Source organism: Neodiprion pinetum, chromosome 3 (genome assembly GCF_021155775.2).
Source record: "Neodiprion pinetum isolate iyNeoPine1 chromosome 3, iyNeoPine1.2, whole genome shotgun sequence".
Classification (NCBI taxonomy): Eukaryota; Metazoa; Arthropoda; class Insecta; order Hymenoptera; family Diprionidae; genus Neodiprion; species Neodiprion pinetum.
The window spans coordinates 43,715,035-43,731,191 of record NC_060234.1 but is presented as its reverse complement, the minus strand read 5'-3'; the positions used below and the strand labels follow the sequence as shown (position 1 = coordinate 43,731,191).

The 16,157-nt window shown below is 44.2% G+C and overlaps 1 protein-coding gene and 2 long non-coding RNA genes across 6 annotated transcripts in view; 1 reads left to right on the top strand and 2 right to left on the bottom strand.

Moving 5' to 3' along the window:
- The window catches only part of LOC138190690 (uncharacterized), a 53,909-nt gene that overhangs the window by 24,670 nt on the left and 13,082 nt on the right, over positions 1-16,157 (bottom strand). The gene's annotated exons all lie outside the window — the stretch shown is intronic.
- LOC124213856 (mitochondrial pyruvate carrier 1-like) lies at positions 3,362-4,879 on the bottom strand. Its single transcript, XM_046615556.2, has 3 exons — positions 4,565-4,879; positions 4,152-4,252; positions 3,362-3,703 (listed from the first exon to the last, which is right to left on the bottom strand). The coding sequence occupies exons 1-3, from the start codon at positions 4,624-4,626 to the stop codon at positions 3,483-3,485; spliced, it is 384 nt and encodes a 127-aa protein (XP_046471512.1). The 5' UTR covers positions 4,627-4,879; the 3' UTR covers positions 3,362-3,482.
- LOC124213858 (uncharacterized) lies at positions 4,054-7,231 on the top strand. Its single transcript, XR_006882001.2, has 3 exons — positions 4,054-4,285; positions 4,691-4,805; positions 5,641-7,231. It is a non-coding gene; the product is annotated as an uncharacterized lncRNA (long non-coding RNA).

Here is a 16,157-nt window from a genome sequence, read left to right as displayed (position 1 = left end):
TTTGAATGTTGACCAAAAGTCCCGGCGCGGATAAATCTCTACGAGATTTGTAAACTATGTCGGATTGTCAGTCATCCCAAGGCTTCTCACTTTACACTGATTTTAAATGGGTGAAACGTACGATATGCAGAAATTGGTGAAATCGAAGACACACAAATTGAATTACAAGGCAGACGTACAGAAGCGGTGAAGCAGAGGATCGTCATCCCTTCTCGTTCGAAACTTGTTGCGAATCACGGCGGACTTTGCCATTTTCTTTGTGATTCTTCAGCTTCTTCTTACCGTTGATTGATTCCTTGTTAATTAAAGGGATGGAGGGCCGAGCCGGACCTTCGCCAAGTTGCACGGACGGGCGAATGGACAGGCGAGCGGGTGGGATGGACGGACCGATGGGAGAACACTCGCCCACGAGAATACCGAGAATGCGTGGAATAAGAATGTCGTTTGTCCGCCGTGGGATGATGAAAAAAAAAAGAAAAGAACGAGACACAAGAAGAAGCAGAGGAGCAACATATGATGTACAAAAAAACGTTATTCGGCCAAGGACAAAGGAAATAGAAAGGTTCGCCTGGGTGAGGGGCGATGGGGTGACATAACACTTTGCATATAGAAGTCATGCTAATGCAGAATCCCTGCGACGCGACGAGAGGATCTCCTGGAATCTATCGAGGTAAGAATGCATCTCCAAAAATACTGGCAGCCAAACGGAAAGAAGAGACTTTTTTCCAAGCTGTGACATCCCTTGAAGGGTCAAACCTAGCTAAGAGACTCTTTGCGTTGCGGTTGTCCCAATAACACGCCAATGGTCGTAAATGAAATAAGCCAAATTGGCGATGCTGCCACCACCGTCCATTCGCCAATCAACCTTAGCGGGTATAGCGCGAGGTCCCCTTATCAACCCAGGGTGATATCTCAGAAATTCTAAGGACCGAAGATTGGAGTCGGGGTGAGTAGAGTTTAAACTTCCGGGTGGTCCTAGTCCGGTTGGCTGGAATCCAAATCTCTTCGCGGGCCGATGAGAAGAGCGAAGGGATATAAGGATCGGTGCAGTGGTATGAGGAGGGTGGAAGTCTTGGCGAAGACCTCGGCAAATATTTAGTTAGTCTTTGATGGGCAAGCGGTGGACGAGGACGAAGACGCGGCGGATACGTCAGCGGGGATCGGAGCTGCAGGCGGACAGGAAGACGGAGACGGAGACGCAGACCGAGGGAGCGCCCGTTCGCCCTGGGGAATGCCGGGTATTTTTATTGGTTCTACGGAACGGGGCGATTCGTTTGTTTCGGGAAGCCGATCAGCCGGAGCAGCGACTGATCTCGCATGTATTCCCTGTGATCTGCGAAGCGTGCGGTTGCCTCCGCCGTACCGAGCTCCTCCTCGGGACCCACGCGAGGGTTCGCGGGGAGCCTGCGCTACGGAGATAGCGCCTTATACCTACTTCGGCTCAAAGACGGGCGCTAGCTCGTCCTCCGTCTCCCCCTCGTCATCCCTCGCCTGCCCCAGCGATCCTCTATCCTCCATCCCCGCATCCCCGGAATGCCTGATCAGTTGCCGACATCTAGGAATTGGAGAGCCGATCTTGAAACGCGCGGATCTTGTTGCTGTAATATAAATCGACGATCGACACTACCGGTAACGGCTGTCCAGCCTGCATTTACAGCCAACTTGTCGAAGCCCCTTGTAAACGGATTGTTTTGATTAATATCTCCCAAGATAATGGCGGTGAAATTAGAAAGCTGACAGACAACGTAACTCTCTGATTGATTACGTCTTTTTTCGAAACCAGCTACACGATCGTTTTTCATGACCAGTTTTATAGTCGGGAAATTCAGTTTTCTTTTTAAGGAATGCAGAACAATAAGAATATTAAACTTGTGTAATCTGTTGGGATCGTTTGACGATTCACACACCTGAAGCGACCTTTTACATTCGTCTCTAAGATTCCACGTCTCGAATTACCTCTAGTCAGCCCTTGGAAGTTTCTTCGAAGAAATTTGAGTCACAGGAACTTCCATTAGAATTAGATCGGCTCTACCTGAATCACCCTCTACGTACGTCGTAACTAGAGACGGGGGTGGGGGTGGGAGTTCGAGGCTGCTATGCCAGCGCCGATAGCTAAATTATTCGCCACCCCCGATCCTCGACTACGTGAATATATGAACGAAGTAATAACTTATTTTTCCCCGATGCTAGTCCGTTTGGGGTCACATTTTATGGGGACTCTGGCTATATAACAAATGCTAAGCCACTCTGGTGTCGCAGCCATCATTGCCCGGCCGCCGCATATATATAAATTGCGTGCCTGCCTTTATCATACACGTATACGCGGTAAGCGCAAGTATGCGTAGGGGTGTATAACGAAAACTTCACCAGCCTCTCTCCGAGAATAAATATATATGACCGTATTAGCGTTTTTGCCCCGTTTTTTTCGTTACTTTTTTTTTTCCTTTTCTACTCCTGCCATTTCTCGTAAATCGACTTTTTTTCGCTCTAGCATACTTGCATCTGATCGAGGTGACCGTCATGCGTGACGTCATTCCCACTGCAATTTCCTCGATTCCTGACAGTCGTTATACCTATAGGTGTATTACTAGGCAACGTTCGGCTAGTTAAACGGTATCTCATGTCTGCTTTGAAAAATGTCTCACTACTATAAATGCAGCTTGTAAGACTTGAAATGGTCTAGGATAAATTAAAAAAAAAAAAACAAAATAACATTTAGTTTCTTTCGATACTTTATGAGCAAAACTCGGAAGTGGAATAAATTTTTTGAGCATACATTTTTATCGGTATAATATTAGATTATATCAATAGAAAAGTAAGACTGGTTCTGGACGCAGAACCCGATATCGATATTTTACTAACATTTTTGACCGCTTCACATCTCAGACACAAATCCTTTTTTTACGGTTGGGGGTTATCCTCACTCCAGTTAAATTTCTTGTTCATCGAAAAAAACCCGCAGCATCTTTTTTCCGGGGTGGGATGGTTAACCAGAGTAGGGATAACCCCCAACCAAGAAAAAAGGATTTTTATCCGAGCTGTGAAGCGGTTCAAAATGTCGGTAAAATGTAGGTACTGGAATCTGTATCTAGAACCGGCCGTACTTCACTACTTATACCTCAAGTGGAGGAAAAGCTAAAGCTTTGCTTTTTTTACACCTGGAGTATTATTTACAGCCATTCGTCGCCAACAGTAGTGTTAAATGGTAACCGCGATCAGGTACCGAAAAATAATAAGTTTCTGTCGTAGACATGGATTATGGATATTATATATTGCAAGATATGCCCAATGACTGATATTCCTTTCGTAGGTAATTTAGTAAATGTGTGCTATGAATTAATTACGTGTACATTACAAAGTATAACAATTATAATAATAATTTATATCAGGACATAATTTGTACAAAGTAAATGTTGAATACACCCTGAACTTTCGAATTTCACTATTATTTCATTCTTTCTTTCTTCTCTTCTACACTCCCTTTACTTTCTTTGACAGTTGGCGTTGTCCTCGCTGTTGGATTGGATATTCTGGTCAATCACTGGGCCCGGAAGAAAGCTGAGTTTATTGTGATACCGCAGGTACCGAAAGCCCTGCACCAGCTGAGCGTTCATATTTACAATGTGACAGGCGAACAACAACATGTTACGCGGATTCACTCTCAGTGCAAACCTCATCGACATCAACGAATAGAAACTCAATGCTGAAATTGTTAGTTTAGAAATTATCGACAAAATTCGAATACACAAACAGGAAATTTCAGATTTAAGTACTGTGACATTCGGGGGGATTTTGAACGTAAATTGGTTCACCTATAAGTAGTAGTAAGTGCAGTCAACGTTATCTAATAACTAGCGACGATAGTGTTCTGATACGCAGTAAGAGCCAAGAGGACAAGAAACGAAGCTTGCGAACCATTTGATCGAGGTTAGTTACAGCATCAATTCTAATTAACTTGACATTAGTGATAACCAGAGCTGATGATAAGCAACGGAATAACGTATGTCATCCCGCACATCGCAGTCAAATGGTAAGTGTATTCACTATTCAGGCAATGAGAAGTGTATTCATTCTATCATTCAATGAGCAACGACGGTATAAGTGTGATGGAAATTATGTGAAAACCAGTTGCATTCAGAACCGTTACTTACCTACTGTCATGTTACCGCTAATGTATTTTGGATCCTTTGTCATGTCAAGAATTGAAGAAATCGGTATGGCCCAATTTAACGCTGGAGCCAAGAAGTGTGTGCTGCAACGTAAACGAGTGAATTCAATCCCATTGGTAATATTTCATCGATCACCGATTTCCCTATATAACCAATAAGACTTGACGTTCCTATTTAAATAATTGAAATTTAAGTTACAAATGTCGTAATCAGGTTGATATGAATCAGAAACGTTCAACGGATGACGTTACACAAATCCATCACTTGTCATTGTTCCGTTATTATTTGACAGTTATTTGCAACTATCGGAAACGGTGTGAAATAACTAAAGTAAAGGTCTCGTAAGAACAGTTCTCAAAAGCATTGATCGTGATTATAGAATTAGGACTACGAACCTGAGAAAATAATTGCGCCATTCCTCGTTGAAAATTGGAAGCTTGATACGGTATCTTGACATGGTGGCAGAAGTAACCTACTATCGACCTAAAATTTTATTTTTATATCTTTGATTCTATTCACAGCTCCGTCATTCGTGCGTCAATAACAGAATCGTGAACCAAGAGCAGTTATATCTCGTGATGTGACATCAACACTGACAGTAAATCAACCATACTGTCGCTATACTTATTCACTACGGTGAGTAATTCAAGTGTAGGTATCTTTCTGCAATTGCCTTAAGCCTTGCCCGAGTCGTTTATTGGCGAATTTCAACTGTGTATTGCAATACTGCGCAATGTGTATTTCACATTATCAGCTGTTTAGATACATTCGCGATAATATAGACTAGTGGATTTAACGCGCTACGAGATAATCGCGAGATTGTGTCGGTCAGCTCGTATCGCGAAGAGGTCATTGCCAACTAGGAGTTTGTTATGGCAAACCAGTAAACCGTTTCGGTGTTCTTCACTCACTCGGTATCAGTCGATGCTATCACAAGCTGTAAACCGTATTGCAACAGACGGCAGTAAACTACCGCGTCTATCCTCGGCATCGTCGTGGCATCACAAACTAATTTTTCAATCCTAAAAATCAATCTTTGTTTCAAGAAAATAGTTTCCGTAGTTATTAAAATCTATGAGGCAATCAAAAACTAATGCAGTTTTTTTTTTTTATGCCATCTGATCTCAATGATTAGTAAGTCTAAGATAAAGCAAAATCCAGACAAGACTATAAACTCAGAATAGAAACTCCATATACCGGAATTTTTATATTATTTCAATGGTATTCGAAACTATTTACGTTAACAATTAACAAAGTTTTTTAACGAATGCCAGAATGAATAACTTTTCAGAGGAGGCGACTAGAATAGTCATCGCGATTTGCAATAAATTATAGTCCGAAAAGGATCACCAAGGATACGTTTCGTTCCTAGTAAAACAATATTCATGGTCATTGTGAATCAATTATTGTCCGTAGAACATATAACAGTAAAAATGAATCAAATTTAAAGGATAACTTTCCCTTATTATAGATTGTCTGGGAAGCGGCGATCTTCTCCTTATTTTTCCTCTTCTGACGACTGTCCCCGTACGTAATAAATGCATGGGTTATTATTTCGCGCGTGTAATATTGATGGCGTCATGAATGTTGCATGGGGGTACGAGGCGTCCCAAGGAGATGGAAAGGAGAGCAGCGGGGGAGGTGGTGAGGGTAGCAAGACGAACACGGGGCTTCGAGGATGCCTGCGGGTGCCTGGGGGTGCATGCGCGAAAGCTGCTCTCTGTTATTGATCCAGCGAGCCCTTCCACTGTCGTGGACCCCGCTCAGAATTCAGGGCCGTGCCAATGGACTCGAGGAAACACAGAACACTATTTCTCTGATCTGCCTGCGCTCACTTCAAAATTGAGACAGCCAACACGGTCGGTGATCCGATAATCACCAGTCTCAACTTTGTCCTGGAACTCTACGAGCAGCGACTCTTCCGTCGACTCTTTGAGAACTATGACATACTTCGTGCAAAAGTCAGCAAAGACGCATATTATTCTCACCTATACTGATTTAAGGTACCTCAGCATGAGAAAGTCACATTTCACACTCCGCCCGTGTTTATTTGGTGAACATTTCGGTAATTCGAGATGGACGAAGATATGATCGTTGTTCCATTTCAAAATCGTCTGCACGGCGATGGTATATTTGTTACCGACGAGCGATTGAAATAATCGTGATACATATCGTTTACATGACGCGTTAATTAACAAACACAGTTGTAATGCGCGAAAGTAAAAACGTCATGAACAAATATGCCAAAAGTCCTGCAATGAGTAAGATTGATAATGGAGAAGTCAAGCACAACGAGTGTGAAAATTAATATAATTGGTGAAAGTAAAGATGATTGCAAACATCGTTCGGCAATCTTTACCTCCTACGCTCCTGGCAAAGATGCAGCAGCGGTGGCAGCGGCAGGAGAAAAAGGAACGGTACCATTGGTTGGGTGGATGGCCGACCGGCCCCTGAATATGCATTCGCGACTAGAGCGAGGCGTTGTCCCCTTCAGAAACCAAATACCCTTCGCACCCCCGACGGACCACTCAAGGGTATTGCCACTGTTTTCTATTTCGACTCTCGTCGCCAGGGACTTGGCGTCGAGCATTTCACTCTCGCCGACCACGGTCCTTTGCGACTCTGTTCTTTCCACCTGCGTGCAGGAACACGACAATTTTTTCTGCCATCTTTTTTTATACTGGGAGGATTCCTTAAAGGTTAACGATATGAACGACGCTCTCCCGGCGGGTCGGCAACTGAAATTATATCTGGCGTACTTACTGCATGTTATGTGTAAGTTAAGTTGCCTATCTGCCAGCGAGCCATCATTCCCATCGTTAACCCTCAAGGAATCATCCCGGTGTAAGAGCGGGTAATTGCAAAAGCAATTTACACGTGTTTACTTAAATACGGCAATAAAAATTACTGGGAAATGTCTTTGAGGGTTTTCAATGTATATAGTCACTTGTAAGCCATATATGTTTAAGATACGGTTACCACTGGTTATGAAAAACCGGGAATTTAGAGACGGACTGTAAGGACTTGGAAAAATCATCTTTTAATTAGTCATGGAATTTTTTGGCGGGGGAGACCGAGAGAGATTAAAGCTTTACCCATGAAGAAGCAAACCTCTATGTCTAATTTTTTCGTCGCATGTTTGATCCAGTGACCATTGAATGAATAGTCAACACGTTTTCGAATACCCTTCGATTCGCAGCTTCATTTATTAGATGATCGAATTGGCACTAACAGTTCACGCTCGAATAGTCAGAGAAACGTCAGAAAATTTTTTCCACTTTTAATAGTGACCACCATGCAAGAAGATGGCTGTAACTTAAGGGGCCAAATCTAAAAGAAGAAGAAGAAGAGGAAGATGAAGATGATGATAAAAATGACGGTAACGATGAAGGTGACGGTGAGGATGAGGATGAGGGTGAGGACGAGGACGAGGGTAAGGATGATGGTGAAAACCAACACGAGGATAAAAATGAAACAGAAAAGGAAAAAAATGTTAGTGATAAAGAAGAAGAGAAGGGAATAGAAGCAGAAAAAAGAAAGGTCGCAAGGTCCCGGGTTTACAATTTCATTCATCTTGTTCTCAAAGGCACGTATATCGTCGGGTGGTTATAGGGCGGGTGGACCCGGGTCCCCGCTGGTCCCTCAAGCGAATCGAGTTTTTGCAAACGCGTGACTTTTTATTTCGGGGCTTGTTGCGTTGCTGCCTTATTGACGGGTCGCTCTTCGGCTGAGGGGAGTGAAATACGCGCGTTGCATTCAGATCAGCTTGGTTCTTTGGGGTTCGGCTCGACGAAAGAAGACTCCCCTGCATCGAGCTCGATCCGACTTCTCGTCTTCCCGGCTTCCACTCCATCAGTCGTTCAGTTCCTTCTGCAACATCAAAGACGTACCTCTACCCTGCACGCAGATACATGTAGAACCATCGGCGGATGCTTCGCTTCGTTCAGACGCGTTGATGACGCCGCTATTCTCCTCACCAGCTCCCCCCTTATGCCCCTCCCTCACCTCCACCACCTCCACCACGCCTGAGAGGCCCCACGCGTTCCTTGACCTCACGCAAATGCAAATCCAGTTTCTCCGGGGCAGGAGGGGAAAGGGGGGCCTTATTTATGCACTCACGCTCGAGTAATTGTTCGCTGCTGGGACGAGAGACAAGACGGACCCCCTTGATGCCTGCCGCCAAGAAGGATCTGTCGCTGTAGCGCAGCTTCTCTTTATACCTACCAAGCCTCCTCGGAGCTCCTCGATCTGTTTTCTTTTCTCCTCTCACTGGTCCCCCGCATTCGTCGGCCGCGAACGGTGGAATTCGTATCGGCATACATAGAACGACGCACGTTGGTGGAGAGGACGTGGGTGCGTCGTGTGGAGGGAATTAGGAAAAAAGGTGGATTTACAGAGGCGATCGAGCGTTAGATCTTGAACTCTCTGTTTCTCTCTCAAATTTCTTTCAAGCAGCGGTGGAAAGAGAGGGTAATTTTATCCCCTGCTGTTTCACCCCCTTTACTCTTCCCACCGTTTTCGTCGGCCTGCAGCCAGCTTCCGGGTCATTCTTCTTCTCTCGAAGAACCAGCAACGTACGTAGGTCCCGACGCCGCCATTCTGGAGGCACACTCAATTTCCGAGCACTTTCCGCTCGCCCTTTCAAAATATATGAAATAAAATAACACTTTGAGAGTGCTACTCTCCCGGACCCAGGCATAAAGAAGCGTCGGGACAAGGGGTTGCTCTCGGTTGTGGCATGCGGACCGGGGGTGGATGAGATACAGTCGAGACGGATACATCCATGGATTCTCGCCCCTCGGCCTGTATACGAGCTGCAGAATTTCACTCCGCGAAAATCCTTACCCGGATAACGTCGCTTTCTCGGAGCTTTGCATCACAACATCAAAGCAATTCGCAAAATTACATGCGCACAGACAAATATCCAAATGTACAATGAGCAGCTGCAGTTTCAGGGAGTGGGAGTCGGACCAGGATCGTCTGAAAATCTAATAGGACGGAAGGAATAAAGCGAGCCAGGCTCCACTCTGACATTATTCCACTCGATAAAGCGATTCATTCTTATATTCTACTTAGCATGTATCGGACACGCTTGCGGCACTCCAAGGCGCCCCGTGACAAACGCCCTACGGCAGCCGCGTCGGGACCAGATCCGCACATGGTATGTGCATAATTAATATTATCCGGATAAACCCCCCGCCGTACCGATCACGGGACAGTTCGTCACACGATTGAAGCAGAAGCTGAAAATTCCGAGTTGGGTTTTACGGTATTGCTCGAAAGTCAGGGAAAATATTATTACCGTAATCAAAGGAATATTCCACATACATTTTGTTCGTCAGTCGCGTATCCGATCTTTACTTCAATAAAAAAATATATTTCCATCAAGTATGACCGACCGAAATCGAAAAGTTAACTGTTTGAACGGTAATTCATCTATTCTCCATCGCATCGCGTATTCGTTCGTGTAAGTAAAATATAATATGGACTCCGACGTACATATACCCGTGCATATGTATGTAGGTGTGTACCCAAGTACCGACTAAATATAAATATCGCGTGTGTAAGTCCACGAAGCATAGCTACGATGTGCACGAATATACAGGTACAGAGCTCTCACCGGAAAGTAATGGCAATCACAATATGTATGAAGCACGGATCAGGCGGGACTCATCGGAATTGCAACGAGTTCTGTCTCCGTTCTCAACCAGGGAGCTCCGCCATGGCTCTGCTACGCGAGATTTAGGCTCAGGGTGGACTTACCCGCATGAATAAATTTAACCACCCGTTGTATAAGCTCGCGCTGTATTATGAAATGAAAAAAGGATATCCAATACGTGAGTATAATGGTCAGCTTTTAAATTTTTATTATTTATGGAATGTATTTACTATGTGAAAATAAGCCAAATTACGAATGCTTTCGCACTGAATTTAACGTCAGGATAACGCTGATTATGATTTTCTCAGGTTCTTTAGCTGTAATCATTATGCAGAACGATATACGCGAATATGTAACGTCTAACGGTGTGAGACCTTGATGGTAGAAAAGAGGGAAGGAGGCCGTTAACGCGCTTTTCCGAATGCGCGACGTCTGTGTCGTATTTTCCTCGGGTTTACCGAATTATTATACGATTCATGTTTCAAATTGACTCACAAAGTACAAAACGGAAAAGAGAAATATTATTGTATGGGGGATTACGGTCGCTCTACCCCCCTGATACTCACTATATCCGAGTCTCGACTATCCTCGTATTTTTATAACGTGTCAGCGTGTCAACGCGCGCGTGCAGTACATGTAGTATACATCGTCGCTAAAAATGTGTCACCGCCTTCTTTTCTTTATTTTTATTCTTTTCTTCTTTGACTATTCAATAATAGGCACGACGTCAACTATCGCAGCATGAAGGAAAATCTTCTCAAACTAATTGCAATTGCATTTAGAGTCGAAAAGCACGATAACGCGCGAGATGAATAGTAACCCGAGTCTGGCTTCTGACTCAAGGTCTGACCATGTAGGTACACCTCACTTCAATAAGGGATTCAAATTACAAGCGACCAAATATTCACTTACAAGAAATTTATCGCTACATTTAGTATAATCGATATTCTCCTTCCTTTTAATCTCGTCGCATGTTGCAAAAATTGCATTAAGCTGCAGCACGAAGCCGGGCAAACACAAAGAACTCATGCATAATATGAGTGTTTACCGGCACTGCAGCTTGTCCGGGATACTACTCCTGTGGGACTGATTTCCCAAACAAATGGCAGTGATTGAATTCTGGGGTGCTAAGATGGATCGATGCGTTTGAATTCCAAATTGAACGAACACGAACCTATGACGCTCATATATCGGTCTACGACTGAGCTCCCAACTTTCTTGTGTATGTTCGCTACTGCAGGTTATATATGTATATGCGCGTTTGTGGCGCACTTTCCGAATCACATCAGTCGCAAAACACACCATTCATTATGTATGTATACATATATTTATGTATGGAAAAGTGAATTTAATCTAATTTATGAATAATATGTTACTGAATTCCGGTACTTCCTAAATTTACAAAAAATCTAACACTATCTACAGTTTGTTCACGACTAAAGGATGATATATTTTTAAGCTAGATGATGGCGTAGTGGCGTGAAAATTCCAGGTTTTCACACCCTTCAATTCGCGTGAACGAATATCGATTCGTAGCGGGATTTGCTACGGATTTTTGCAACACTTGAGGCCGTGGGTGTATCGGTTCACTCAAGAGAGACTGGTGCTAGTTTTGTATCGTATGCATTACATTCATCGCTATTCGGGCCTAGGGTAGAATTCACACGAGCACTTTACACGGGCATCACGAGTCCTGGACGTAATTTAAACTTGCGTAGTCCATTTTTTAGGGGAGCGGAGAAGGACCCACTGCACACATACCCCAAGAAGGTTCGCAAAGGTCAGCGAAGGGTGTCACCCTTCTGAAACGCACCCATTTCAAACCCGCCCAATGAACTTGCTTGATAAACTTCACGAGATATTTTAAACGAAATTACACCCCGGTATTACAAGTTATGTTCAATCTGCGAGCATCAATATGATTTTCAAAAGGAAAGCCAAAATAGACTGTGGCGTAGCAATTGAAAAATGGAAATTCCCATTCTTCAATTCCCATTCGTAGTGAAATGATATGTGACGGTAAGCAAAAACATTTGAAACATATAGCGCCAAGTACTTGCTCTTATATAGGTCCTCAAAATGGTACCTGTAACTAGGTTGGATCAAATTTCTTATAGTAAAGAGCTGACAAGAGGCGCAGTGCTTACAAAATTGAGTAAATGTTGTTTCAGTTCAACGATTTGTTCCGGTTTTCACTTTTTGTGTAAACAAATCTCGCACAGATGTATACCTACGTCGTAAGGGTAAAAGAAAATATGAGAAACCGAAGGCAGATTGGAGGGGAGCGCTGGCCCCACTGGCTTCGTCACCCCAGGCGCACATACATTTTGATTATTCGGAAAAAAAGATGATTCCTACTACTTTAGAAACGCTCGCAGCCTCCCAAGGGAATTTCTCGGTGCCATTTATCGTTCCAATGGAAAGTCTAACTCCGCTACCAAACGTACCGGCAGTACAGTCGCCAATCCTCACATCACGCGTACATGTAACTCTAACGTGAATCATTTCTAGCCTTCAGTCCGGAATGCCATATATGTGCCTCTGCATAGTTTCTTATCAAAGTTTTGTTTACAGATCACGTTGACAGAGTTCGTTGACTGTGAAATATCAAAAAATGACTTCGTCGAAAATGAGCAAATCAGTATTTTTTCGTCAATAGGTGAGACGACGAGAATGAGTATAAATCGTGTCTGTAGCAGGGGATGGCTATAGGATAGTATGACAGCCCTCCACCACCGCAGAAGAATACATCGGCCTGTTGATCAGACCAATAGATCCGAAACCTCCCGCTGTGGCACCACGTGCAAACCTTAAGCGAATAAAAAAGTCGGTAGGGTGCAGGAATGACGCGACAGTTATCTCCCTTATGATTTTTTAATGTCGAGCTTTTTCACGGTGAGTGCCGTTATCCTACCCCCGTCTCTCTGCTGGAAGGGACGAACAGCTAAATTTTTTACCAGCTTCAGTTTTTCTCATTCCCAAAATTCGGTGATACTCGATATTTGCCGACCGATAAGCGGAACTCGATAATAGAGCTTTGGAAGACGCGGGTAATAGTCTGACGAGTAACTTCTTTATCTTGAAATGAACTGTTCCTCGTGCGAATCATATCGAATTATCGAGCTTAACCGATAGGTGCACATGGAGCATGCTAGAAAATCTAGACTATCCATGTTCTGAGATCAGCCCTGAAAGAGGCCAGGGTTGCACCCTTACGGATAGAGGATTTTTGGATGTGACATTCCTCGTGACAGGATGACGGTTCCGTAATCCTCGACGAGGGATACGGAACCAGAGCGAGAGAAACAGTCGCTTCCCATCGTTTTTCATGGTAAGTGTAGGAATGTAGCTACGCGCACAATACATCAGTTTTCCCCTAACTAACGCATATGAGTATACTTATAATTCGTGTACATTATGATGCATGCGCATTATTGGCGATACCTTATATGGATAGGCGAAAAGCATTCGTAACGCGGAATTGAACAGCAAACTAGCAATCGTTCGCCGATTAAATTGGACGAGGTAGCACAAAATAGAAGTCAGTAAGAAAGATACAAAGAAGAACGAGGAAAGATGATTGCGGAAAACTCGGCCAGACGCTGACAGGAGTGAGCTGGCGAACGTATACAGCATCCAGAGTGAACCAACGAACCTTGTTGGCGAGGTCTTGGAAATTATTAAACTCGCTCGTTCTAATGATCCCCGTTGTCTTGCTGGAAGGAGAAATGGAGATAAAACGACCGACGTACTGACGTCCATGGGTTATATACCTACGTATCCTTAGCTCACCTTGAAAAACTCAAGTCTTCGTTCCACTATCTGTACCAGAGATGAAGAACAAATTCTAAAAAACATCGAACAAGTCCAGTTGCGCTGATGCCGGTTATTCTGTCACTATATTGTCGGCGTATTTCATCAAGTATTTCGCAGAAATCAGTTCCAAATGATTAAAGATGGAGCTACTAGAAGCAATTTCTGAAATGTTGAGTGTAGAGCCTCGCGAGAGATATGCAGTGAGGTCCCACAAGAGGTTGTCGGAGATATCGGTATGCTACAATTGTCACTGCGGGTGATTGATGGAAGTTTGGCGCGGCACGATGATGCAGGGCCAGCGACACTGGACCAGGGAAACCCTTCACTTTCGGGCGGTTTCTCTGATTAGACATTTGTCGGCGAGAAGTGCAACCACACCCTAACTTGGTTTCGGCATCGGATGCTATAGCCTCAACGTAAAGTACGGTACTTTTAAATATTCTTATTTCATCCACATCCTAGTTTCAGAATTTCTCGTTCAACTCGCCTAATGCTTGCACTATTTTTCTCGACGAATTTCTCTCATCTCTTCGTATATTCTTTCCCTGCATGTATGATATAAATACATACTCATCCTTTTCCTAGTTGGAGTTCTCGAATCGCGTTCAAAATGGCCGTTACTTCCGAGCTGAAGCTAACCCTAATATATTGGATCCAGTTTATAGAGGTGGTCAGGGCGGAGGCGCGGGTTGCGACGTTACGGGTCATAAAGCATCCTCTCAGTCACTGGTATACACGTCCGTCCGACCGCCCTTCCGACGCCTGCTCTGCTTCCCGTGCGCAAGTGTGACCCTACGTCATTTCCCAATGTGCATGTGCTGCGAGCATGTGTATACGAAAGTATAGGGGTGAGGAATACCGAACCACCTCTGGGTATCAGAATGCGCAACGACATGGAGAGTAGCCAGCTTATTCTCTCTATATGCAATCTTGACCCAATACTCTTCTCGATCAGTGTACCTACCTGCACAAATCCACAAGTCGGAACGACTGACGTCATAGGCTACTGTGATTATTACCGTATCCAACTCGAAATAGAATATCTTATCGATGATTGTTTCAGCGCCAGCACCGTGCACGACAATTATGTACTTTATTAAAAAATTTCCTGTATTCTGTAACACTCAGTCAGTAAGTCGATAGAATTCAATAAAAATCTGAGAGTTGTAACCGAAGAACAGATCTAGAGTAGATGTATATACAAATGTCGTTTCACGAGTGTAGACACTAGTTTAGTAGACGAGATGAACACGATATACTGTTACCAGTTTATTTATAAGCTACATTGGTAATGTTACATTACAATTGTTGCAATCGTTATGACAGAAAATAAGTGGAACCGAGTGTCCGTGCTTATTTTCACCGATCTACAATGTCACCCGGTGTGCTTATAGTAACGACGTACATAGTTACGCAATCGCATGCGAATAAATTTCATACCTACATGAGTGACGCAGAGTAGCTACGATAGCTAGGGGCGCAGAGTTAGTGAAGCTACGAAGCCTTAGGATAGGGGAAGGGTTTCTCTCTAGCAAACAACACTCTGAAGGCAGCACAGCCACCCCCGTCCCCGACTCATATCATACATCAGACACCTAATTCTTTGCCAGGCAGTAGCGCGAGGCTGTTAACTCTTATCCATTTAGAACTTCCATTTAGCACCCTCTCTTTATCCGGTGCTGTCAGGAGCAAATTGACGAGCAGCTCGGAGCACCCGAGCGGTCAAACTTCACCTGATACCACGAGGGGTGGGTGACGTCAAACACCCCGAAATCAGCGACGTGGCGGCTGTAGCTGGTATCGCTATCGCCAGCTTCCGCTTTTCATGAGCTAAACGCCTGATGCCCAACTCAAATCAACCCTGCGCGAAAATCTTCGGTAAGGGCGGGCACAATCAACCGGAGAGGAGAGCAGGCGAGCTATAAAGAGAGAAAGGATGAAAAGGCCCCGCATCTCTGTACAGGGAGTTAGATGCGTTTACGATCGACCTCGATGTTTTCCAATATCTTTATATGTATGCGTATTGTGATAGCTTCTACAATCACATGATCCACATGAATACTCCACCGTGCGTTGATTATCTCAATGGAATTTATTTTCCCGCTTTTCAGAAAGAATTGCGGTAATGGTTACTCACCTATACTACCCTCATCTTGCGTACGGCCTGAAACCCGGAGGGAAATTCACTGACACGGCAATATGTAGAACATGCATTTGGCAGATCTAGACATTTTGGGCAGTTTCGCTTTTTACTTTGTGTAACTTATTCGTGAGGACGTATAACGAGAAGGAAGTACGAGGCAGGCGAAGAACGAGGGGAGGATTAAAGTGAGGGTTGGAGACGGGGAGGCAGACGCTGGGACTGGCAACTTTGAAGGATATTTTTTATTCATGTGACGTGTTTGAGGGCGCGGAAAAAACACATTCGACCGATATTCCGAAGAGTAAGAGCAGCCCACCCGGGGAGCTGGACCGAGTGGATCCTTGGCTGCCACCGTCCGACCCCCCAACCC

Bases quoted from the DNA above. Each gene is read 5' to 3' on its own strand.
- LOC124213856 (XM_046615556.2), bottom strand. From the start codon at position 4,626: ATGTCAAGATACCGTATCAAGCTTCCAATTTTCAACGAGGAATGGCGC. The intron at 4,253-4,564 runs GTTCGTAGTCCT...TTTACGTTGCAG, and splicing joins TGGCGCAATTATTTTCTCAG to CACACACTTCTTGGCTCCAG. The intron at 3,704-4,151 runs GTAAGTAACGGT...TAACAATTTCAG, and splicing joins TAGCGGTAACATGACAGTAG to CATTGAGTTTCTATTCGTTG.